Genomic DNA, 25,893 nt, shown 5'->3' on the forward strand with positions numbered 1-25,893 from the left:
CTGTATCAAGCATGATTATTGATCCATCTCCTATTCGAACTTTTAATCTTTTATCATATTTCTTTCAATAATGATTTGGAAGTATATGTTTGCTTCCTAAACACATACTTGCTCTTGTATCAACATAAGCATGTATATGATATGGTTTATGTTCTTTGATTTTAATTTGAATTTTTATATATATACTATTTGGATTGGTTTTGTTTTTATTATTATCCATTCTCTCATTTTTTTTAATGAATTTTAAGAGATAAGGGTATAATTGGTATTTATAAACAAAAGTTTCTCTTTCTAGGGAGTTGAAAGTAAGTTTTATTTATGTAGGGATTTATAAATAAGTTATAAATTGATTTAGGGAGTGATTGACAATTAACCCTTTTTTTATTTTTATACAAATTAAAATAATATTTATTTTTTAGCTTTTAATTTAATTTGACTTTTGATTACTTTTTTAGAAGAAAATTTTGTATAGAAATAACTGAATAATTAGGAGAGACTACAATTTTAATAGAAGAGCCCAGAGACTCTATGTTAAGGGATTTTGATCCTCACTTATGGGATATAAATACGGTATGTGGTGAAAATTTTCAGACAAAATCATTAATTGACGTCTTGTAATCCCTTTGTATTGTCGAATGAATTTGAAAAGATTTTAGATGAATTGAGATCATCGAATAATTATTTTGTATTACAAAAATACTCGTCATCACATGTTATGTTCCTCAACAGAGAGGATCCAAATATCATGCTAAGATATTGATGTGATTATCATAAAATGGATACTTGGGGGTGGGTAAATTCCCGGGTGAAAAGGCAGGCGAGTTCCTTATCGGTTCGGAGATAAAAACTGCACGCAGAAGTATGGAGTAGGTTTATGGTATTTTGAGAGAGTGAGTGTGTGCGAAAAAATGAACCTACTCTCAAAATACCATAAACATACTCCATACTTCTGCGTGCAGTTTTAATCTCCGAATCGATAAAGAACTCGCCTGCCTTTTCGCCCAGAAATTTACTCACCCCAGATATCCATTTTATGATAATCGCATCAGATATTCTTCTCAATTTTTCCTACCGATCACACATACTGAGTATGTCTTAACCCGTTGGTATATATATGCTTGTGTTATCATGTTTTGAGAAAACCGTAAATCATTGATAGAAACTTCTAATGAACAGACAAATGAGGGAATCACATAGTCATATGGAATGCTTAAAAAAAAAGGGTATTCGTCAACATTCATAAATACGATGTTTCAATAAATAATGGCAAGTCACATGCCTTTATAATCCACTTTTCAATATAAAGACAAAATCGGTGGGCAACGTAGGCACTAATTCTAATTATTTATTTTCATTTCATTTCAATTAAAAAGACCATTCTTGTTCATTTGGCAGGAACCGTGCTGCTTTCAAGCGTTACATAATAATTTTCAATTATTTGAGCTGATGGATGATAAGCCGTACGGTTTTCAATAAATAAATATGGCAGTACAAATCTTTATTTAACGTGAAAATGTTATTTGTTAATTGAGATGTTGAATTTTTTTTCCAAAAATATATATATTTCTTGAATAAATATATTGTCATATTTCACCCCATATTTGTGAAGGAAAATAATACATTTTTAAAAAAGTAATGCATTTTGAGGGTCAGAATGAGTCAAATATTTCTCTCATAAAATTGACTCGTGAAACCTTATGCATCTCATCTTATTTAAATTTTATGTATCTTAAAAATGTAACCTCAAATTATTAGATTTCCCTCTTAGCCTCACTCGCCCATCTTCATAATCCTATGTACTTAGGGAAGTTGGCCTAGCAAGTCCCAACAGAAAAGAGGAAAGTCACAAGTAACTGGTGCAGCAGTGCCAGATATTTGAACATAGGAAAAGTAAAGAGAAACTGCAGAATTGTTCAACTATTGTGTCAAGTGTGGCGATCAGTGTCGTATTATCAGGAGGACTGAGTAGCATGCTACATAGATACCAAGATAGCAAGAATGAACAAAATACACATAGTTATACACAGGTCAGATTAACATCCATCTCAAGAAAATCCTCTGTTAGAGCAAGCCTACCTTTTCATCTAATCTAACTAGCAAGTAGATCAATTATATGTGGTAATCCACATGGAAATGTAACTCAGCGAAGAACAAATATCACTTGGAACTCAGATGTAGATCGGGAAAATGGACTTCTTGCCTTGGTCACCAGATATACAACCAACTTGGCTTACTTCTTTCCCCAGGGAAGAGCTCCTCTTGATATCACGGGCATGGCCATGTTTTCTATCCAACTGCTGCAAATCGATCAGTATGGTAGCTCAGTCAATGTACTTGGGTTGGTCCAAAACTTTTCGTCCGCACAAAAAGTAGCAACTGTTCCTTGAAGAAATCTGCATTCGTCCTGAAAATATACAAAATTAGACCTGAAGTTACATTATCAATTGCACATACAGAAACTAACACAAGCTAGCTATATCCGTAATGGCGATAGCATGTATGCTGACAATGGCAGCCCACTTCCACTTTGTGCTCTGATGGTGGACAGTAAAGACAAGGCTTTGCACCATTTTTGATATAGCCATCTCACACCGAATCCATATTTACCGTTTTGGCCCAGCAATGAAATGCAAACATGTACATGTATTTTTGGACTTCTTTCTGTTCTATTTTCATTTTTTCCCTCTCCCGAAAATGAAGATGGATGTATAATAAAAGCTGGTCATGCATGCCTCAAAATACATTCTTTTTTGCACAAAACCTTTAATTACACTGGTCTCCGAGTATCAGTTTCCCCTCCCTTTCTCCTTTTACTTATTTCCAATTAGCTGACACTTTGCCTACTGAAATGTAATAAAGCAATAGTTTCCAGACCATTCATAAAAGAACAAGGAACAAGCTTCATGTCATCGTATGATCAATCTTGACATGATCGGACAGAATAAATGCCAAACACTGAGAAAATCATTTAACAGAAGCTTTTAGGTCAAGCGATCTCCTACCATACATACTGTGTACTACAACAGCTTGATGGATCCACTCAATTCCCTTCGGACCAATTCCAGGATCTCAATAATCTGCAATAAAGCAACATATGACGTATAGCATCGGCTCTTATTCTGATAGCTCGCGGAAATAACTCAAAAACCACGGATGAATCACTTACCATGGAAGAAGGTATATCAAATAAATGCATGAACTACAATGACGCTGGAGGTAACTGAAAAATAAGACACTTAAAACTGATACCCAGCTTACCCCAGGATAATGCTTTAAAATTGGTGAATAATGATCCAGTGCAATATATATCTTCTCAAGTAATCTCAAGAGAGTGTCAACTTCATCTCCTAAAAGATCCACCTGAAACATAACACACAAAAATTCTTACAATCAGATAAGTGAGCCCACTAAACTCAGCCCCACTGATTGCCAACATGAAGAAAGGGAAAAAAATAGCAATACAAAATTTTTTAATATTATTATTAATTTCAATATGAACGTCTAGCTACCCGAAGTTTGCAATATTATTATTGATTTCAATATGAACTATTATTATTGATTTCAATATGAACATTCAGCAACCTAAGCCACAAACCTGTCATGCTAGACTTCGCATGCTCAATCATTTGTCTTGTATTCACGTTGCCAACTTAAAATTAATAAGCATACAAAGCAGAGATATAGGTAAAATTCCTCAGAGATATTTTGGTCATTCAATGAAAGTTTTGCTGTCATCCAGGAGGCCATGAAGTGAAGAATATGGAAAAAGGATTCAAAAAAAGAACCGATTGTTTTTTGCCCAAATCATGTTTTTGGTATTGGTCAGAACAAAAAATTATTGTTCATACGAATAGATTTTGTCCCAGATAACACAGCACAATATAGCACATGCCTAAACTAAAAGGTTTATAATTTACTTTGCAGCTTACATATCGCTGACACAAATTGGTTATTCTCTCCAATTCTGCCGACTTTTTATTGACCTGAGCTATTTTGAATTCCATAATCAATAATATCTGCATGCTAAAAACAAATATTTACTCACAATCACTAACCATGCCATCCTAGCACACGGCTTAGACATCCATAAGCATAAAGTCAAGTCCTTACCTCAGCCTCAGCCTTCTGGAGATCAGCACATCTTCTCTCCAGGTTATATCTGTATTTCAGCCCTGATTTTCTAAATTCGTTGGCAATATCGATCAGAGATTTCAACTGAGAACTCGCATCTTCCAGCCTACCAATCACAAAGTTGAGCCCAAAAACCATTAATACAACAAATCCTCAAAGTAGATGTCATCTTTCAGCCAGATATTACAAACAAATATAGGAATTTGATTCTAATGGATGATGAGAATGCCAAAACCGTAGAAAAAATATGCTATGCTTGTGCAAGAGACAGTACTGAATTTCAATTCATATCGATCTCCGATAGAAGCCTCAATAATCCTCAACCAACATCTGATACACTAAAATGACGTAGAGTAAGTATTATTTTGCCCAGGAAATGGACTTGGAACACAATTTTAAAAAAAGAACTTTTGCAAATTGATACTTAGAAAGCATTTTCGTGAAGGTTTTACAGAGTAAGCATTTAAATTCACAGCATTTTGTACACGATACACTTTAGACGGCGCCTAACTATACTTGGTTGATTCAAAGAGTATAAATGTCACATCTGAAAATAGCAAGCAGAAAATTAGTCAAATATATAAGAAGGTAAACAGCAGCAAAACCTGATGACGAAGCCAAATATGTAAATTTTCTCGTCCTCTTAAAAACTATGAAACCCACAAACCATATGCTTAGCTTATAAGACATTTAAGAATAAGATTTTCAATGTACCTTAAACTGTTCTTTTTTATCATCCCCAATATTCTGCATTCAAAATCGTCAAGCTTTTTGGACATTCCATTTACGACAACAGTCGCAGCTTCTATTACCTTATTTTGTTTATCTCCACTAGCTTCCCTCAAAATTAACGTATCATGCCTTTCTTGAGCAAGAGCAAGTGCCGTGTTTCTCTTTTCTATAGCTTCTGTTAAGTATTTTTTTGTTTGGTCAAGCATTTGTGTCAGATTCTGTATTTCAGCTTTATCAAGATCAATCTCCTGCATTGCCTCCATAAGCTGAACCTTCGCACTGTTGCCAGCACTTACCAATATTTGCTGCTGATCTATATGTTCTTTTAGCTTCCTTATCTCTTGCGAGGCCATCTCATACTGCTCCTTCTCTGTTGACAACAAAATCGATAAGTCTGTCGCTGACTTTTTCTTATGTTCTATTTCTTTGTCCAGATTTAGTATGCGGTCCTTCAATTTTTCCTTTTCCTCAACCTCCAATTTTAATTCACTTTCCATTTGAAGAACTTTTATTTGTAGAGAATTTCTAATTTCCTTCTCAGATGACAATTCTTGATACAAGTCTTTGAGTCTTTCCATGGCATCCTTAATAGCATCCTTGAATACCATTCCACTCAATTCTTGCAATATCAATGGTTCAATATCTGAATCATCAATTTCACATCTACTTGAAGTTTCAGCAGGAACAGAAGCTTCAATGAGAAGATTATCATAAACTTTCCGTATTGCAGCAAGCTCCATAATAGAATCTTCAGAGTTGCTTCTAATATGTCCAATCAGCTCTTTCATGACACATTTATGTACCTCTTCGGTTAGCAAAGCTTCCACACATGAATCTTCCACTGATGACTTCAGACTTGCCACAAGCTTCAGCATATTTACCTCATTCGAAGATTGCTGCATCAATTTCCCAGCAATGTCTGCGACCTGCACTTCCAGGCACTTCAATTCACTTTCCTTGTTAGCAAGGGTGTCCCTGAGCTGGAAATTATCAGCACGAAGGCTTTCAAGTTCACCTTTCAAGCTCACCACACTTTCAGCATTATTTATCATTGCAGGAAACTCTTTATTTTCTGAAAGAAAGCAGTCTAATTTTGTAATTAGTTCGGGTATCTTTTTCCTAAGCACATCAAATTCCTCATCTTTCCGGTGGGTCACATATGATCTCCTTTCGTTAAGATAATCTCGCTTTAGACTAAAATATTCTTCAGTTCTCTGTTGTATAGCAGACTCATGATCCCTTCGTATCCCAGTGATGATGCCATTAAAATACTTCACCAAGTCTTCCTTAGACAGGTGCTTCAGTTGCTGAAAATCGTAGCTCTCATGGACGTTAACTTTAAATGCCTCAAGCTGTCCATTGCCTTCACTGAGAGATGTTGGCAGGCTGACATGATTGCCGAAGGCTTTGCGGTGCAAATGGTCCAAATCATAAGATCCGTGAGAAACTAACCCTGTTTCTGTGATGGAGAGAGATTTCACAATTGCATCTAGCTGAATTCGTAAAGTAGATATCTCATTGAACTTTTCAAGATGGTTCCCATCGCGGTTTCCATAAAATTGAGCATGTTGTTCCCACAACTTCTCCTTGTACTCCTCGCGAAGACTTTTAATTACACTTTGCATCACTGTATCCTCTAGTTTCCCTAATACCTCTTGCTCCTGCTGCCACTCATACAGAGATATCTTTGAGTACTGTAAAACATCATCCATCCGTACGAAAACGGTGTCCATGCTTGTCTTAAGCTGCTTCAAAATCTGATTGATATCCTGAGAGTTTTTACACTCCTTTTCCTGTAAAATCCCACCCAAACCCATCAACCCAGTACCCAAACCACTCTTCTTGATCGAATTATATCCTCTAATACAACTAATCTCCTTCTCAATCTGCTTGAATTGCTCTTTTGCAGTGTTCCTGAGACCTTGTAAAGCCTCCCTCATTTTATCGTTCTTTGCACAAGCATCAATAGAACTTGATAGCTCCCCACAATCCCTGTTTAATCTTATATCTTCAAATGTGCTAGAATCCATGTCACGGGATTGCAGGCACTCCTTCAAATGGGCCACTTCTAGTTCTTTAGTTGCGACTCTTTCTGCAGCCTCTTGCTCCACTGCAGTCACCATCCCCTTAATAACAGAATCACTAACCATTCGTGAAATCATCAACCGGTCATGTATATCTTCCCAATACTCCTCCAAATCTTCCAGAACCTCATCTGCTAAATTCCCTTTTCCTGTTTCAAACCGACCTAAATCCGAAATCCCATTTCCATAGCTCTCCTGTTCAAACCCATTTTTCACATTTACTTGCTCCAACCCACCACCGTTTTCAGATGAAAGAATAAGATCCTCGTTTAAAACAAAATCTTTGAATACCTCTTGACTCTCCATAACACATATGTCTACCTACCTTTTAGTCAAAAAAAGTCAAATCCACTAAACTCATCCAGCTGAAACAAATGCAATAAATTCAAGCACCCACCAGCAACTCGGATATCACTAAATCACATGCAACAATCCCTAAGCTAAAGTAGAAGAAAAAAGGTGGAGCTGGAAAAAAAACTCACGATTTTGTGTAAATTTGCTTAATCTTTGGACCAGGAACTCTGAAAATTCACAAATTGACTGGTCAGATTAATTAAAGAACCCTTCACAACATGTGATTGATACCCTTTCTTCAATTTCAAGTCTCCTTGGTCCTCCTACATGTTTTTCACTTGTTTGTATGATACTTGATATTATTCTAGGGTTTTTGGGAGAGGGGAAAACTGAAGAGAGTTGAATTGAGGCTAATAGATGAGCCAGTAGAAAGGTGGGAAAGAGCGGGAGTGAACTAATACATTGAGTTAAAAGAATAGGCCCGATTCGCTATAAATTTACGTAAAATGCCATCCTTCCGCTTCCACCCGTGCTATTTTTTAATGAGGGTATATTAGGACAATCAAGTGAAACCGAAGCGGCGTATATATAATTTGTTGGTATTTGAGCGCAAAACGACGGCGGCGGCGATTCCTCTGCATTTTGCTACTTTTCACTTTTTACGGTAAAAAAAAATACTTTTGTTTCGTTGTAATTAAATTTATAACGCACAGTCAATTTGTTTTTTCGATTTTATAATTATGTCTAGCTAAATCTCTTTATCACTTCTTCGAATTTTATTATATTATTATTATATGAAAGATATATTAATTGAGGTGATATTATTAAAGTATTTTTAAATATAACTCGATCTTTATGATTACACTTTAACGCTTTAGAGTGATATTTAATTAGCCGTGGAGGGAGATTTGTTGTATGTTTGGATATTCTAATAATGAAGATAATCATTTTTTTATTGATATACTCTATGTAGTAATATTTTCCTATTTCATTTTTTTTTCCTTTTTTATATTTTACTTAGCATGTTTCAGGACATTTAAATGTAATGAATATACGAACCACCGATGAATTTGGATAACTAATAACCAAGGCACATGTAATGTGTGTTATTGTCGTTTTTAGGTAGATAGATGGATGAATAAAGCTTTCGTATTTTTATATTAGCAAAATTAGAAAGAAGAAAAAAAAGGGACGAGGATAAATGATGGGTATGAGTATATTTTTTAAATATACTTTTTATATATAAATTAATAGAGTGGTTCGATTTGCAAGAATAATATTTTTAAAGGACTAATTCTTAATTTTGTAGTCCTGGGTGATTAAATTGCATTTTTTGAGCCTAGGAGGGTTAGTGTGCAATTTAGCTCATTTTTGCCTATAAATAGGAGTGAATCTCTTCATTTCAAGGTAAGTGACTTTTTAGCCTACAAAAGCTCTCTGCTCTCCTGTTTTGTGTGGAGGTGATCGCTGACTTGAGCGTCGGAGGGTTTTCGCCGGGTGACCACCCGGCGCCTCTAACGTGTGTTCGTGAATCAGGTGACAACCCAAAAGGAAGACGTGCGACTTCTTCAGGTGACCGAAGGAGTAGGAGATCAGGAGATCGTTCCCATCTGTAGGTGACCGAAGAAACAGGAGACCAGGAGGACGTACGACTTCCTATTTTATTTGCTGAATAGGGACATAATTATTTCGCCCGTATCAGATTGGCGCCGTCTGTGGGAAAGCCACCTATCCACTAGAGATGCAAACGCGATCACATGCCACTCGTAACACTGAAGGTGGACGGGAGCTCCCGACTCCTAACCACCCGCCGCAAGAGGAGTTTCTGATCACCCCAAATGCCTTGAAATCCATGTTGGAGGAAGCTGCCTCGCGTGCAGTCGCGGAGGCCATGACACATTTTTTGGCAGCACAACAGCATAACTTGGAAAACAATCCAAATGTAAATGGTGAATTGCCTCCTCCTCAACACCAAGAAAGGAGACGCACACTAGAAGAAGAAGTTGGAACTAACAGGGTACCAAACCCCAGTGCAAGAAGGGAAACCATGCTCCATGAGGAGGAGGTAAATAGCCACGGGCCCGTGCGCCCCGGAATTCGGACTGAGGAGAGAGGAGAAAGTGCTCTAGCAATCTTACCGGCCCGGCATAGCCCATTCACTACTGCTATTTTAGCCGAGGTACTAACAGCTGGAGTGAAGATAGCAAGTCTGCCAGAGTACGATGGTTCAGGAGATCCTCAGGATCATCTCGATAGGTTTTATGCAAAAGCCGATCTATATGACTTCAGTGATGCCGCATACTGCAAAATCTTCCGGACTACGCTGACTAATCGCGCACTGGCATGGTTCAATAAACTCCCAGCAGGAAGCATTGCAAGCCTGGAACAACTTACTCAGCGTTTCCTTCATCAGTTCTCCATTAATCGAAAATACCCTAAGACTGCATCATACCTATTCTCGGTTGTGCAAAAAGAAGGAGAGAGCTTGAGAGAGTATGTGCAGCGTTTCACTCAGGCTGTTCACGAAGTCCCACATGTCAATCATGATATCTTGGCAGGAATTATGCAACAAAACCTCCGTCATCGAAAGTTTAAAGAATCCATAGCAGGAAAAACCCCAAGCACCTTGGAAGAATTACTGGAAAGAGCCGAGAAGTATATACGCATTGAGGAGACTATTGAACCACGATATTTAGGGAAAAGAAAAAGGGAAGAAGAAAAACCAAGAGAAGGCCGAAAAGAAGAGAAACGAGGATTCCAAGGCCCTCGTCTTCAGCAGGTACCCCTAAATGCACGCTTGACTGATATATTGGTGGTTGCGGAAAAACAAGGCTTGCTGCAACCTCCGAGGCCAATGAAAGACAACCCAAAGCGACTGAAATCTGACAAGTATTGCCACTTTCACAAAGACAAAGGACATTCTACCGAAGACTGTTATAGTTTGAGAACAGAAATAGAGAAGCTAATCAAACGTGGCTATTTAAAAGACTTCGTGAGTAAGTCTCACCACCAACAACGAGACAACAAGACTTATGAAGACCGCCGAAACAGAGAACCCCCAAAGAATCATGAGAAGCAAGGAAAGCATAATGGAGATTTCCATGAGAACATGCCGATCGGAGGGGTTATCGTTGTTATAACCGGGGGACCAGCTTGCGGAGATTCAAATAGAGCAAGGAAGACTCTTCTGCGTAATGCTTCTAGGGGGAATCACTATCCTCACCCTAACCAAGCCCAAGTCGTGTGTGAAATATCGAAAATATCAAAAGAAATGACATTCACTGAGTCAGATAGGGAATACCCTTTAGTTGAGCACAATGACGCATTGGTTGTCTCCGCTACAATATCCAACTTTTGGGTGAAAAAAATGCTGGTTGACTCTGGCAGTTCAGCAGATATCATTTTTCTTAATGCATTTGTTAAAATGGGGATAGACAATGCTCAGCTAACGCCCATCAGCACCCCTTTAGTTGGATTTTCTGGAGAAGTAGTGGAAGCACTAGGAGAGATCACACTTCCTCTCTCGCTAGGTTCGTATCCGAGAAGAGTTACAAAAATGGTAAAGTTCTTGGTAGTAAATGCATCCTCTGCATATAACGTGATACTGGGGCGCCCGAGTCTAAATGTTTTCCAAGCCATAGGATCAACCTATCATATGAAGTTGAAGTTCCCAACGTCAGAAGGAGTTGGAGAGGCTATTGGTGATAGCAGGTTGGCTCGGGAGTGTCATGCTAACATCCTGCGAGACCCAGCCAATTGCAAGAAAAGGTCAAGGGTGGACTAGATATCAACTCAGAAGAAGAGACATCCACAGACAGATGAGCCCAAAAATGATAGAATACATACTATCGATAGTGAAGTCGAGGAAGTAAAACACTTAGAGGCAACCGAAGTGCTAAAAAGAATAGAGGTAACTTCAGGAAGTCCCGGTAGAACTCTTAAGATTGGAACGGAGATGCCTGCTGAAGTAGAACAGATGATAACAACATTCCTCAGGGAAAATGCAGATGTATTCGCCTGGGAAGGTGAACCCTTACCAGGAATACCTCATGAGTATGCCCTCCATCAACTTAATGTGGACCCCAGGATGAAGCCAGTAAAGCAAAAGAAACGATCTTTTGGAGCAGAAAAGAACAAACATATTACGGTCGAAGTAGAAAAACTGGTGAAGACCAAGTATATCAGGCCAGTCTCCTATCCCGAATGGCTAGCAAATGTGGTGCTTGTTCCCAAACCCGGAGGTAAGTGGCGTCTATGCATAGACTTCACCGATTTAAACAAGGCTTGCCCCAAAGATCTCTTTCCCTTGCCACGAATCGACTTGTTGGTTGATTCCACCGCCGGATGTGAGTTGCTCAGTTTTTTGGATGCTTACCAAGGGTATAATCAGATAGGTTTAGCTCCTGAAGATCAAGAAAAAGCAAGCTTCATTACTGATCAAGGTATCTATTGCTATGAAGTAATGCCTTTTGGATTGAAAAATGCTGGGGCCACGTATCAAAGATTGGTAAACAAAATGTTCGAGAAATTGATCGGGCGGAGTATGGAGGTCTATATCGATGATATGTTGATAAAAAGCGTTATAGCTCTCAAGCATATGGAAGATATCAAAGAATGTTTTGAGATATTGAGGAAATACAAAATGAAGTTAAACCCCGAAAAATGTGCTTTTGGGGTTCGAGGAGGAAAATTCTTAGGATACATGGTTTCCCAGCGAGGAATAGAGGCGAACCCTGAGAAAATTAAAGCAATCCTAAGCATGGCGCCCCCCAAGAGCATAAAAGGGATGCAGGAGTTAACAGGAAGGATGGCCGCCTTGAACCGTTTTATTTCCAGATCGGCTGACAGAGGGTTGCCATTCTTCAAAGTCCTAAGGCAGGGAAAAGGTTTTCGTTGGACCGAAGAGTGTCAGCATGCTTTCGAAGATTTAAAAAAGTACTTAGCAGCATCACCATTGCTCGTGAAACCAAGAGACGGAGATACCCTTTTACTCTACTTGGCAATATCGACTGAATCAATCAGCGCAGTTCTGACGGTGGACAGGGAACGAGAACATAAACCCGTGTACTACATAAGCAAAGTATTGCAAGGCGCCGAGCTCCGATACACTAACATCGAGAAGTTGGCCTTAGCATTAGTAGTGGCAGGAAGAAAGCTGCGTCCCTACTTTTTATCCCACCAGGTGATCGCACTAACAAATCACCCTTTGAAGAGAATATTATCCAGCCCAGAGACATCTGGAAGGATGACCAAATGGGCCGTCGAGCTAAGTGAGTATGGGATTGAATATCAGCCGCGCCCCGCCATTAAAGCACAAGTTCTAGCAGACTTCATAGTAGAAATGGAATCCAATGGCGCAGGAGTTTCAGCTCCCACTTGGGCAATCCACGTAGATGGATCCTCCACGTCTGGAGGGAGTGGAGCAGGAGTGTTAGTAGAAAGTCCACAGGGAGATCAGTTCCAGTACGCCATCAAATTTCAGTTTCCAACATCAAACAATGAAGCAGAATACGAAGCACTTATCATGGGAATAGAACTGGCTTTAGCGGCAGGGGCTGGAAAGCTGATCGCCTATAGCGATTCACAACTCATAGTCAATCAAGTTCAAGGGAACTATGAAGCCAAAGAAGATAGTATGAAGGAGTACTTATCAAAAGTGAAGGACCTTCTTGTTCGTTTAGAGAATTTTGAAATCAAACAAATTCCTTGAACGGAAAATGAAATAGCAGATCAACTGGCCAAATTCGGCAGCTCCGCGACAGGAATTAGTAGCAGGACAATTACGTTCATCACATGTGATAGAAAGGGAATAGGAACTGGAAGTCTTAACATCCTGTGTGCAAATCAGGGCGAGCCAAGTTGGAAGGATGAAATCATCAAGTACCTGTCAGAAGGAGAACGTCCCCCAGAGCAGGACAAAGCAAGAAAGCTTAGGGTAAGAGCCGCACGATTCACTTTAATAGACGGAGAACTGTACAAGAGGGGGTACTCTCAGCCATACTTGAAATGTCTTGCACCTGCTCAGGCAGACTACGTACTCAGGGAAATCCACGAAGGAATTTGTGGAAACCATTTGGGAGGCAAAGCGTTGGCAGGAAAAGCACTCCGACAAGGATACTTTTGGCCTACGATGAGGCAAGATGCGCTCGAGCTAGTAAAACGATGTAGGCCGTGTCAAGAACATGCTAATATTCAGCATCTACCAGCAACACCGCTTCAACCACTCGAAAGCCCATTACCTTTTGCTCAATGGGGAGTGGACCTAGTAGGGCCTTTTCCTCTTGCTGCAGGGCAAAGAAAGTTTCTCATCGTAGCTGTCGACTACTTTACTAAATGGGTCGAAGCAGAGCCACTTGCGAAAATTTCTGAGAAAGAGGTGATTAATTTTCTATGGAAAAATATAGTTTGCCGATTCGGAATTCCGCGAGCACTAGTGTCTGACAACGACACTCAGTTTTCCGGTGCCAAGTTGAGGGAATGGTGCCTAGGACTGTCCATCCAACAATTCTTCACTTCCGTCGGGCATCCACAAGCCAACGGACAGACCGAAGTAACCAATCGAACTATCCTGCAACATATCAAGACTCGAATTGGGGAGGCCAAGGGAAAATGGGTTGACGAACTACCCAGTGTCCTGTGGGCATACAGGACCACTCCGCGAAGCTCGACAGGAGAATCTCCGTTCAGCCTGGCCTATGGGGCCGAAGCCATTGCCCCTGCAGAAATCGGAGAAGAATCACTAAGGATAAAGCATTACAATGCAGAGGGAAACGAGCAGGATTTACGGGCATCTCTAGACCTTATTGAGGAGCTTAGAGAAGGAGCAGCAGTACGAGCCGCAAGGCACAGAGCACGGATGTCAAGGGCATATAACCACCGAGTAAAACAACGAGCTTTCCAGGTGGGAGACCTGGTAATGAGAAGAGCAGATGTCCTACACCCCGTAGGAAAGCTGGATCCAAAGTGGGAAGGACCATATAAAGTAATCAAAATCGCCCGAGAAGGAGCTTATCGCCTTCAGCATTCGAACGGGAAGGTGTTGCCTAGAACATGGAATGTGGCAAACTTAAAGAAATATTTTCAGTAACTCATAGCTGCTTTTTCTTTTTGGCTAAGCAACAAGAGTAGTAGTTCCGTAGTTGTAATACATTTTCGTATAAATAAAAGTTTTTGTAAAAGCATCGCATCATGCTTTCTCACAAAACTACATGAGCAAATCACGCATGTTTATTCACTTAAAGAATTTTTAATCGTCACTAAACCCTGGTCGTCAAAAAATAGGTCACCTAAAGCATAAGAGGCCTGGCCAGCCCAGCTAAGGTACTTTGACACTGTAAGAGGTCAAGACGAATAGGAAGCCCCCACCACCCATGAGGTAGGTGTACGCTTTTCCAAGAGACACGACAAACCTTGGGAACCTGATCAATTCCCAAGTACTAGCGAGAGTATAACAATAAGGAAATATTTCGAAGCAAGCATAGAATAAACCAAGATATATAGCAAAGTATAACTAAAACCAGCTCCAAAAAACAGACACAGAGTATAAAAACATAGGAATATCGCTCTCGCAGGAGCTGGAAAGAGACTATAATAGAAATTTCAAAAAAAAAAAAAAAAACGCAAAATCGTTTAAAGGACAACTCTCTACGCATGAAATAAATATCATGGAACACCAGGAGCATCATCTCCCTGGAGGGAGTTCAAAGCCTCTATAATCTCGAAGTCACCAAAATCATCAAGGGGCGCAGCTACCCTCGGCATATCAGTCGGTCCCATGTCCGGATCCGGAAAACCAGCGCCAATCATCTTGACCACACTCTCCGAAACATGCTGCTCGCGAAGAATTCGGCGGCTCTCAAGTATCAACTCATCATGAATCGCATAGGCACGCCGAAAAACTTCCTCCTCAAAAGCAGCGGAGGCGCAAAACGATTCAACAGCCCTCTCCTCCAAACTCCTCTGCAACTGCAACCCCGGAGGGGAGGACAAAAACCCAGCTCCAGTCTGTACCTCAGTATAGTGCCTCTCATAAAGAGCACTAAGCTCAGAACGAAGAGTCTCCCCCTCCTTTTCCTTCACGCCAAGCTTTTCCGGCCACTGACGGAGTTCTTCCTTAATGCTAGCATTCTCCCCTCCCAAACGGAGAATCTCCTCCTTCGCCCTAACCTCCGAAGCTTCAAGGAGAACAACATCCTCCTTCAGTTTGGCCAACTCCTTCAGAATCTTAGCCTCGTCAGCCCGAGCCTTGTCTTCTCGAGCCTCCAGAGCTCGTACAGCGGACAAAATCTGAAGCCAATAGAGAAAAACAAATAAGAACCTTATTGATAATATCAAGATAAGAAAAATAAACTCTTCAAGAATACCTGACAAGAGCCAAGGGCAATAGAGTGGTGTAGGATCGAAGAGGATCGAGGTATCAAATGGTTCAAATCATGATCCCCTACTACCTTGGCCCCCCGCCTAAGGCCAATCTCAAAATCACTAGAGTCCCAGAAGGACTCTGCACCATCCCTATTCACCCCGTCAAGAAGCAAGGGGTGTGATCTCGCTTTCCTCACCGAAGAGGATGAAGCCTCCCGAAGTTTCTTCGCAGGATCAGCAGGAAGGACTTCACCCCCTTTTTTACCCTCCTCCATCGGCCTCTTGCCCGCCCCCCTCCGGTGCTCAATAGCACCAGCACCCGAAGATCTCTCATCAGGCAAGGAAGGGATACTATGGCCCTGGCGTCCCCGTGGTACCACGCCTCGGCTCTCTCCAGCACGGGGGACTGACGCAGTAACACGATCAGATGCATCTCTCCCATTCCCCTTGTGCTTCGGCCCACTCCAAGGAAGAGGGCGGCCGGAGGTATTCTCCCGATGACGGAGCTTACTCAAGTCAATCTGGTTACCTGTAAGGGAGATTGCATAAGTATAAAAAAAAATGTTCAGAGCCAAACGAATATAAGTAGTAAATACAACAAGTAAATGATTACACACGCAAAAGACCTAAATAGTACCAGTACTAACTAAACACCGAGGGTCAAAATTTTCGTTAAAGAGCCCCAGAGACCGACACTGTGATTGAAGCTCAAGAATAGATCCTTTGTCCTTGATTATAGTAAGCCCAGAGCTCCAATCCACGGGCACCCCCCACCCGCAATCTTTAGCATAAAAGAAATTTGACTTCCAAGCACCTCGGTGAGATCGAAGTTTACGTAAGAACCTACACTTCGGACGGGGCTGGAAATATATATCAGAGTTCGGTTTCGTGGGACGAGCTGAAAAAAGTGCATGAAATAAATCCAGGCTTGGATCCAATTCAAAAGCACCCATTTGATGTCGAAATCCGAAAAAATACAGAAGGGCATTAGGAGTCAACTGACTGAGACTAACACCTAAGCTTTTTATTAACCCTATCAGGATAGGGCATGGAGGAATTGAGAAACCGCTGTTTAGGTGTTCAACATAAACTGTGAAAAAACCAGCAGGCGGAGAGTGACGAGAGTCACCAGGGCACGGAACTATAATGTCGCAGGATCTGGGTATTCCTTTGCAGCGGCACACGTAAGAAACGCTTTCACGAGACAAAGGATGGGACACCATCTCACCAGGAATCCCATCACTGTCTGACTCACTAGAAGAACCAAGGTCGGGCTCAAGATTAAAATCGATAGGCTTTGGGCTCTGTAATGATGCCGACGCAACGTCAAGTGTGACAGAATTACTCAAATTGACGATACCTACACCTGAGCTGGGACTATAAGCCGGCAATTCAGTTTCAGAGTATCGCTCAGAATCAGGGCTATGATTGGACTCAGTCTGGGATTCACGTAGAGACATTAATAAGGAATATTCTTTCCCTCTGCCGCATCCTACGTAATTTTGCGAGGATCTCACGAATTAAATTTTGTATATTTAAGATTCTTCTTTGAAGATATTCCTCAAAAATGATTAATGCATAAACATGAAACATATATACATAAACAAATATACAGTCAATAATATATAACACATAAATACGGTAACAACAACCAAGGGAGCGACGCCCGCTCTTTCCCCTCCCATCTTCGCCAGAACAGTGAAATGAGCGACACCCGCTCCATGCACACGCGACCCAGCATCACGCTGATACAATCACTAACAAACATCGTGAGCGACGCCCGCTCCCCTTCTCAAAACAAAGTAGCAAACTGAGCGACACCCGCTCAACATCTCCTATCTAGCACCAGGAACGACACCCGTTCCTTTTCCGCCAACACATCACCGGGAGCGACACCCGCTCATAATCAGCACTCCACTACCACATCTTCGCCAAAGTACCACCGGGAGCGACACCCACTCATAACCCATCATCACCACTCAAACACCTCCAAGCACCAACAACACCGTCTCCGCACTACCTCCACGGCTCGGCCACGTGAGCCCAATTCATCCCGCCACACGCATCATCACGCTTCCAACACCATCCCTCCGCCCAGCAAAACAGAAAAATCCCCACCATGGCTCAGCCTTGCGCGCCTACATCACCCTACCGCCCCTCCGCCCAGCAAAACAGAGGAATCCCCACCATGGCTCAGCCTCGCGCACCTACATCACCCTACCGCCCCTCCGCCCAGCAGCTCTCTGTCGCACCATCTCCACCCGGTAGCTAACCGCTGGACCCTTCTCCTCCCTGATTCACAGCAACGTAAAAACCTTCGAAAAGTAAGCCAAACTCGTCGCCAGCCCCACCGTGGGATCAACAAAGAGATCGCCACCCAGCAACATCACCGCTGCCTCTACCACCTCCCGCATAAAAACACCGCGACCTCCGACACTCACCATTAATCGCGAGTTGTGCACCTCAGACATTCACCATTAATCGCAAGGTTGCATCATCGACGCAACGCCACCATCGCTTCCACACCAAGCAGCTCTCCCATACGATCCTACCTCACCGGCACGAACCCATCCACCACGGTTCGTCCTCCCAAACTCCAGCCCTGCATCACCAAACACTGTCAAAATAGCACGCTCCTCCACCGGAACTTCATCACCGATTCCTGTTCATCATCTCTACCTCCGATCACCATTAATCGGCACCTTCGCTGCGTATAAAAACATACGAAATCCAAAAAAAAAAAAAAAAAGAGAAGAGAAGGAGCAAAAACAGGGAAAAGAAAACATAACAAGGAAAAGACGAAATAAAGCGATGTGTCGGACAAAAAGCAAAAAGCAAGAAGTAAATGCAAAAAAAAAAAAGGAATAAAAGGAGTAAGAGGAACAGAGACAAAACAAAAGAGAAATAATATAAGTAAAAGCATGAAAAAAATACGTGGAAGGGAGAGCAAGGAAGCTACCTGCCATTTCTGGGTCACTGTGGCAAAGAGGCACAAAAAGCGGAGCGGATGAAAAGACTCTATTTATAATAAAACAAAAACCCTAGCACCGATTTTTTTTTTTTTTTTTTTGCCCAAGCAATTTGTCAAAAAATTCTCAAATTTAAGGACACGTGTGAGGAGTACGCATGTTGGGTATTGTTACAAAAAAAATAAATAAATAAATAAATAAAAATATAAATATATATATGATTGAGAGGTAATTAATAATGAGTACTCTTGATCATCTTCAGTAAATTGTAGCTACTCAAGAGTAGGGGGCCTATGATGGGTATGAGTATATTTTTTAAATATACTTTTTATATATAAATTAATAGAGTGGTTCGATTTGCAAGAATAATATTTTTAAAGGACTAATTCTTAATTTTGTAGTCCTGGGTGATTAAATTGCATTTTTTGAGCCTAGGAGGGTTAGTGTGCAATTTAGCTCATTTTTGCCTATAAATAGGAGTGAATCTCTTCATTTCAAGGTAAGTGACTTTTTAGCCTACAAAAGCTCTCTGCTCTCCTGTTTTGTGTGGAGGTGATCGCTGACTTGAGCGTCGGAGGGTTTTCGCCGGGTGACCACCCGGCGCCTCTAACGTGTGTTCGTGAATCAGGTGACAACCCAAAAGGAAGACGTGCGACTTCTTCAGGTGACCGAAGGAGTAGGAGATCAGGAGATCGTTCCCATCTGTAGGTGACCGAAGAAGCAGGAGACCAGGAGGACGTACGACTTCCTATTTTATTTGCTGAATAGGGACATAATTATTTCGCCCGTATCAATAAAATTTTAGGAAAAAAAAAAACATAGATCATATGAATGGAAGGTAAGGAATTTTGGTTTTTGTGGCAAGCTATTGTCGTTTTTGGAAGTGAAACGTATAGGTGTCAAAATGGGTTAGGTCCGTTGGGTTGGTCCGCCCCGCCATACAAAATTGGTGGGTTGGGTTGACAATTTCTCAATCCGCCTAAAAGGTAGGCCGGCCCGCAGCGCCCCGCCTAATGGTGGGTTGTGGTGGGTTGCGAATTGGCCCGCAACAACCCGTCAATTTACACGTGAGCCCGTCGAATTGGCCCGCCCTACCACCTAAAATATGTGGGTTGGGTTGGTGGTTTCTCAACCCGCCTAAAAGGTGGGCCGACCCGCCCCGCCCCGCCTAATAGTGGGTTACGACGGATTATGGACCGCCCCACCCCGTGGCCCATTTTGACACATCTAGTAAAACGTGCAAGGAGATTATGAGTGTGTTTGGATGAATAAGCCGAGGGAGGGATGTGTACGTATATATATTTAAAGAAATGCAATTATTGTTTTAAACGTGTTTAATATATTTGTAGTGTTTTAAAAAGCACCTAATTAAGTTAAGGCAAAAACTCTTATGAAACTGTCTCAAATGTCATTTTTTTAGACGAGTTTCTTATATGGGTTATCCATTAAAAAGTATTACATTTTATGCCAAAAGTATTATTTATCATTATAAATATGGGTAGGATTGACCCGTCTCACAGATGAGACCGTCTCATTGGAGTGTTACTCTTAAGTTAAAATGATTATTTTTGAAACGCCCGTTCTTATAGTTTTTTAAATATTTTTTTTCTAAAACTCAATTTTAAAAAGCAATTTCAATCTATTTATCTAAACGTAAAATTAAAATATTTTATTTAAAAAAAATACATTTGAAAACTAACTTTAAAAAAAAATACTTTTTTAAAGCAAAGTGCTTGTGTCCAAATCGATTCGATGTTTTATTGTTGAATCGATCGAGCACGGGTATAATTATTGATTTTATACTTAAATAATTTTCAATTAATATGAGAGTGCAATCTTGAGTAGAATAATTAATAAATTACTTTGATTAATCACGAGTATTAATTATATCAAATTAATTTATTGAAGTCTAATTTAATTGAGTTCAATCAGGTCTATTATATGACTTGAATATAAACTCGGATTAATTGGTTGTGTTATTGTCTCGTTATCTATGAAAATTTAAAATTAAATTTTTATTGAAATGATAAGATATGATATAATTTGATAATCAATCAATTTATAGAAAAATAAATAATTCGAAATCTTTGGAATTATCTTTATCTTTCTAGTTTTATATAGAAAAAACATGTGATCATGCAAGAATATAAGTCTTGAGGTTGAGAATATCGAATAAAGCTCGAGGGTTTGAAATATGAGATACTTAAAGATAATCTACATTATCTATATTTATTTGCATGTTCTAATTAACTAATTCAAGCTTGCGATCACCTTGTTGAGATTATTCAAAGGAAAACACGTGGAACGAGAGTAGAAGAATTTTAAGTATTGTTTGCAAGATCTAAAAATAAGTGATTATTAATTTTTTCTTAACTAATTTTTGAAATAAAAATCTATAATCGATTATTTTTAAATATTGCAAATATTACATTGGCATTAATGGAATACTAACAATTATTGATCATGTATGCAATAATGCACTGGCTCAATACAAATTAAAGGTTGAGATTTATCAATACATGTGGGGTCTACTATTTTATTAATCGGTGAAGTATTCGTTGCAGAGAATACATCATTGGGAGAGTGCCGATAAAAATAAGATGAAATTATCCTTGAAATATGGGATGAGATATAATCAAAGATTATATACGCAATTCGAAATTTGTTAGAATCCATAAACATCTCTGGTATGTCTATACATTGCGGGACAAAAAATTGGAACCTCGAAGCATCGAGGGTGAAGTAATGAATCCACAAATCTTAACGACGCTTATTAATTAACTTTTGGCATATTTTTTAATTATTAATTAATAAAACAAAATATTAAATTTGTATTCGAGAAAATAAATAAAATAAGATACTAAGGAAAAAAAGTAAATTGGGCCGGTCCAAATTAACGTTGAAATTCATTACCGGACCAAACTTACCATTCATATGGATTATAATCCATTCAATTTGACTCGTCCAATATCCAAGTTCTCGCCTCCTTCCGTAGCTCCGCCACTCAGCTCAGAGCTCCGCTTCAAGGTTTTAGGTTTTCTTTAATTCTATGCACTTTTGAACCTTTTCTAGTTAGTTGAAAACTATGGATGCAAATATGGTGGTGTCTCTATATTTGTCATCCAGTGCTGACTGAATGGTAAAGTGTAGGGTGAGCAAAACCGAAGTGGCATTCCTAGTAAAAAATGTACTCTTTAGTTATTTTTTCTTGAAATCGGATTAATAATTCGACAACTTAGTTATTTCTTGATTATCTTGGTTGCGAACTGACCCGACTGTCGTTCTTGAAGGACCTCTTAATTTCTTCAAGAAAAGTATGAGCACATCCTGTCAAGGAAATGCAGGAGTGTCACGCTGTGTTGTGAATTTTGTGCACCAAAATTCTCATGTAGGAGAGTCCGGTTGTGGTAATTCAACTAAAAGTTTTTTGCCATTGTCCAATATTTGCAAGAAAGAAGCCACAGATAGAAGCGGTAGGAGAAACAGCGTGGTATATTCAATGTCGAGCGGCCATATGAAAAATCATGTAAAAGCTGCTGCTGGGGATAAGAGCGAGGGACTTACCTACAAGGATTCTGGTGTTGACATAGACGCTGGTTCAGAGCTTGTCCGAAGAATAGCAAAGATGGCTCCTGGTATTGGAGGATTTGGAGGGCTCTTTCCATTGGGTATGATTTTCTTGGTCATGATGATAGCACGAAGCGGTCTAGTGTTAAGATCTTGTTTATTAATCATGACTCTGCTATATGAGTTACATGCCTTTGCTTAACAATAATTTTTTATTACTGTGTGATTCAAGATGAAATTTTTTCATGCATCAACATATTTTTTGGCCATCTAATATTAATTATAGTTAATATGCACAGCTATGGCCTTGCTTCCTCATTCCCCTTACTGTCAAGTCTCTATTGTTTGCAGGAGATTCCTATCTCGTGGCTGGTACAGATGGCGTAGGAACAAAACTGAAACTTGCTTTTGAGACCGGGATCCACGAGACTATTGGTATTGATTTGGTAAGTATATATCGGTCTCTTGTGGAGCACATAAAAAACAAACTGGTGTCAGTGAATCAGAATAAAGTAAATTGAAGTTGAACACTCCCTCGACAAGTACCTACAACCTTACTCTTCCCCATTTTCACTCTTACTTTCTATTTCTGCTTTAAAGGATCTTACTAGTTCTCATAGAACTTTTTATCGTATCTAACTATATTGAATTTGACTTTCTTTGGTTTCTACTTGATAGCTCTTTAGATTGTTCTCATAGACTAGCTCTAGGTTCTTCATTCTTGTACCACCTATAATTCTATATATTATTCTCTTTTGTCCTATTTTTTTTTCTATATAATCGAGATGGAAATTATCCTTTCAATTTCACTTCATTACCTTGGTATAAACATCCATTTTCTGTATATCAGGTGGCAATGAGTGTGAATGACATAGTCACCTCCGGTGCAAAACCGTTATTTTTCCTTGATTACTTTGCTACAAGCAGACTTGATGTCGATCTTGCAGAAAAGGTATGATTTGACTAACCTTATCTTTCATGTTTGGAAGATATTATTTTTTTATGTTTCTTTTCTTATGGGGAGCACAATTGTCAGGTCATAAAAGGCATAGTTGACGGTTGCCAGCAATCTGACTGTGCTCTTCTTGGAGGAGAGGTACTTGTTTTTGTCTTTAATTATGCGTGCTTGCTACAGGATTGTGTTGATAAATATTCACATCAGCTTTGGTGATGGTGCAAGTGGTTGTGCTTCTAGGATGTTAGGCCCTTGTTCTTTTCCTTAACATGATTTAGTTTTTCATTGGTCTTGCCAATCATGGAGCTATTTTGAATTTATATTTATTATTTGAAATTGTTTATAACTTGTTTTTGCTGCATTGGGTTGTTTTTGCTGCATTGGGTTGGAACTTGTTTATAACTTGTTTTTGCTGCACCAAAACTTTATGTGCTTACACCTTTCATTCGAGTAACTTGATTACCCTTCTCCATGAATGTGTGATGCCATGCTTGAGTTAGCATGAAGTTAAGACACTCTTGACGGTGCGTTGCTGGTATTTATGATTAACCGAAACTTGTTCGATCTAAACTTGATGAACTGCTTTTGTATTTCAGACAGCAGAGATGCCTGATTTCTATGCAGAAGGTGAGTATGATTTGAGTGGTTTTGCCGTGGGCATTGTTAAAAAGGAATCAGTTATCGATGGGAAAAACATAATGGTTGGTGATGTACTCATTGGTCTACCATCAAGTGGAGTTCATTCAAATGGATTTTCTCTTGTGAGGAGGTCTTAACTTTCCTTCGAAGAAATTGCTCCTTAATATTTGTCGTAGAAAAACTAATTGCTTCCTGTACCAGTAAATACGCGATTATTTGGATCTGATCATTTCTATGATATTTCAGTGTCAAAATTTTCTCCATATATTGTAATTTATCATTCCTCTGATCAAATGGCGATTCTGCCTTGTCAATTCAGGGTTCTAGAGCGGAGTGGCCTCTCTTTAAAGGACAACCTACCAGGTTCATCCATCCTTTTAGGCGAAGCTCTAATGGCGCCTACTGTTATTTATGTTAAGCAGGTAATTCCCAAAGCCATTGGTTGTGTAACTTCTGCTTAATGGCCTTGAGCGTTCGTTACTCTTTGGAACAGGTTCTTGACATCATCAGTGAAGGTGGTGTGAAAGGGATAGCTCATATCACCGGTGGCGGTTTTACTGATAATATACCTCGTGTATTTCCGCAAGGATTGGGAGCTGCCATATACAAGGACTCTTGGGTTATTCCTCCTGTTTTCAAATGGATCCAAGAGGTACCACTTACCAGTAATGTTTGTTTAGACTTTACTTGTGATATCAGATTTAATCTTGATTTAGGCACTGATCGTGTTTTCTGTCCAAGTTTTTTCTACTCTCCACAGTGTTTTTGTATGGCATGCACTACCACTTTCCATTCACGAAACCTTAGCAAACTGTACTTTCAATAATGCTTCAACAATAAATTTGCCAGGCTGGGAAAATAGAAGATGTCGAAATGAGACGAACTTTTAACATGGGGATTGGGATGGTTCTGGTCGTCAACCAGGAGGCCGCTCTTAGGATACTTGGGGCAGAACACGGTGATAATAAAGCGTTTCGCATTGGTGAAGTTATAAAAGGTGATGGAGTGAGTTTCAAATAACGGGCAGTAGATTTTATGCCTCGTAATTTCATCATCAACAATTTTTCCTAACCGTGAGACCTAAAGATGTCATATTTTCATTTTATTATTGGTTTCAAATGCTATTAACCTTTAACAATTTTCTCTGTCATGCAATGAGTGAGATGATCTGATGATGTATATTTTGCGGAATGTGAAAGTACGAGTATTTGATTTTATTCTTCTGCCCAATTACAGTATGTTATTGTCATTGTCAGTCAGATTATATGAATGTGCCAGCTGAAGTTCAAAACTTTTTTTTATTCAAATCCATCGTAGTCATTTCTGGGCTCATTTGTCAATGTCTTCCAGCATTCTTGTACTTGGATAAATATAGCCAGTTGGTAATTGTTTCGGTTTAATGAAAATATCGGTAAAATAGCTGAATGATATTGAACTTTATTCAAGGGTAAAAATAGCAGAACTTGCTGAAAACTTGGACTTAACAAAATTTTAATCACTTCTTGCAAAGCTAAGAACAATAGTCTATGAAAACCGAGGGATCAATTTCCTCGAGAGTACTCTGAAAAGTAGGTCAATTCAAGGATTGAATAACGTAGCTGCAATCGTGATTTTCTCCTTTTGTAGTCAGATTTTTCATTTGTCTTCTGTTGCTTTTAATTTGATAAATCACTTAAAGTTGCTGGGGAGTTTTCCCAGGATATGCATGTGTTATCCCAAATTCATGGATTTTATTTTCCTCTCTAAGAGAGACCGTCATGAATGGAGATTGTGCATATCTAAGCGATTCAAATTTTGGGCATATAATTGATATCATCACTTGGTTGACGTTGGTGTAGAATATGATGTTTTTACACACGGAACCCGTTCGATAGGTTTGCATTACTTATGCACAAAGTTAGCATTAATAGTCCACGATGAATGCATCATCTTCTGTTATTTATTTGCTTGAGCAATGAATCTTAACTTGTGACTATTACTTCGTGAAGAATTAGCGATGCATCTGTGATAACTGTTATAGCCGTTGCATCCTTTGCTTTATGTTCGTGCTTTCTCGTTATTGCTTGATGCTTCTAAGGTTTCCTAGTCAAAACTTGTCTGTATACTAATGGTCCATGGCTGGATGCATGCATATGTACCATCCTAGTTTCGGACATATTGT

The 25,893-nt window shown here is 39.6% G+C and overlaps 3 protein-coding genes across 6 annotated transcripts; 2 read left to right on the plus strand and 1 right to left on the minus strand.

Annotated features, from left to right (window-relative positions):
• Positions 1-1,910: 1,910 nt before the first annotated feature.
• LOC140876309 (WPP domain-associated protein) lies at positions 1,911-7,645 on the minus strand. Of its 2 annotated transcripts, none has more exons than XM_073280250.1 (5): positions 4,846-7,645; positions 4,111-4,237; positions 3,259-3,360; positions 3,012-3,077; positions 1,911-2,404 (listed from the first exon to the last, which is right to left on the minus strand). In XM_073280250.1, the coding sequence occupies exons 1-4, from the start codon at positions 7,251-7,253 to the stop codon at positions 3,018-3,020; spliced, it is 2,697 nt and encodes an 898-aa protein (XP_073136351.1). In that variant the 5' UTR covers positions 7,254-7,645; the 3' UTR covers positions 1,911-2,404; positions 3,012-3,017. The 2 variants fall into 2 exon arrangements, with proteins under 2 accessions (XP_073136351.1, XP_073136341.1); XM_073280240.1 differs by having other exon boundaries at positions 3,003-3,077.
• A 1,337-nt stretch (positions 7,646-8,982) lies between these two features.
• On the plus strand, positions 8,983-11,025 carry LOC140869283 (uncharacterized). Its single transcript, XM_073272959.1, has one exon. The coding sequence runs from the start codon at positions 8,983-8,985 to the stop codon at positions 11,023-11,025; it is 2,043 nt and encodes a 680-aa protein (XP_073129060.1).
• Positions 11,026-21,469: 10,444 nt separating this feature from the next.
• LOC140874622 (phosphoribosylformylglycinamidine cyclo-ligase, chloroplastic/mitochondrial) lies at positions 21,470-25,033 on the plus strand. Of its 3 annotated transcripts, none has more exons than XM_073277956.1 (9): positions 21,470-21,598; positions 21,862-22,239; positions 22,490-22,584; positions 22,989-23,090; positions 23,175-23,234; positions 23,690-23,862; positions 24,052-24,154; positions 24,226-24,384; positions 24,582-25,033. In XM_073277956.1, the coding sequence occupies exons 2-9, from the start codon at positions 21,888-21,890 to the stop codon at positions 24,750-24,752; spliced, it is 1,215 nt and encodes a 404-aa protein (XP_073134057.1). In that variant the 5' UTR covers positions 21,470-21,598; positions 21,862-21,887; the 3' UTR covers positions 24,753-25,033. The 3 variants fall into 3 exon arrangements, with proteins under 3 accessions (XP_073134057.1, XP_073134058.1, XP_073134059.1); XM_073277957.1 differs by having other exon boundaries at positions 21,526-21,605; XM_073277958.1 differs by lacking the exon at positions 21,470-21,598 and adding an exon at positions 21,632-21,758.
• Positions 25,034-25,893: the final 860 nt, after the last annotated feature.

This window comes from Henckelia pumila, chromosome 1 (assembly GCF_033568475.1).
Source record: "Henckelia pumila isolate YLH828 chromosome 1, ASM3356847v2, whole genome shotgun sequence".
Lineage (NCBI taxonomy): Eukaryota > Viridiplantae > Streptophyta > Magnoliopsida > Lamiales > Gesneriaceae > Henckelia > Henckelia pumila.

What these genes read in the sequence shown, in the direction of transcription:
- LOC140874622 (XM_073277956.1), top strand. Translation starts at nt 21,888, where the DNA reads ATGAGCACATCCTGTCAAGGAAATGCAGGAGTGTCACGCTGTGTTGTG. An exon ending in AGACTATTGGTATTGATTTG is followed by an intron (nt 22,585 to 22,988) that starts GTAAGTATATAT and finishes TCTGTATATCAG; the next exon opens with GTGGCAATGAGTGTGAATGA. An exon ending in ATGTCGATCTTGCAGAAAAG is followed by an intron (nt 23,091 to 23,174) that starts GTATGATTTGAC and finishes CACAATTGTCAG; the next exon opens with GTCATAAAAGGCATAGTTGA.
- LOC140876309 (XM_073280250.1), bottom strand. Translation starts at nt 7,253, where the DNA reads ATGGAGAGTCAAGAGGTATTCAAAGATTTTGTTTTAAACGAGGATCTT. An exon ending in ATAAAAAAGAACAGTTTAAG is followed by an intron (nt 4,238 to 4,845) that starts GTACATTGAAAA and finishes TGTGATTGGTAG; the next exon opens with GCTGGAAGATGCGAGTTCTC. An exon ending in TTTTAAAGCATTATCCTGGG is followed by an intron (nt 3,078 to 3,258) that starts GTAAGCTGGGTA and finishes GCTTTATTGCAG; the next exon opens with ATTATTGAGATCCTGGAATT.
- LOC140869283 (XM_073272959.1), top strand. Translation starts at nt 8,983, where the DNA reads ATGCAAACGCGATCACATGCCACTCGTAACACTGAAGGTGGACGGGAG.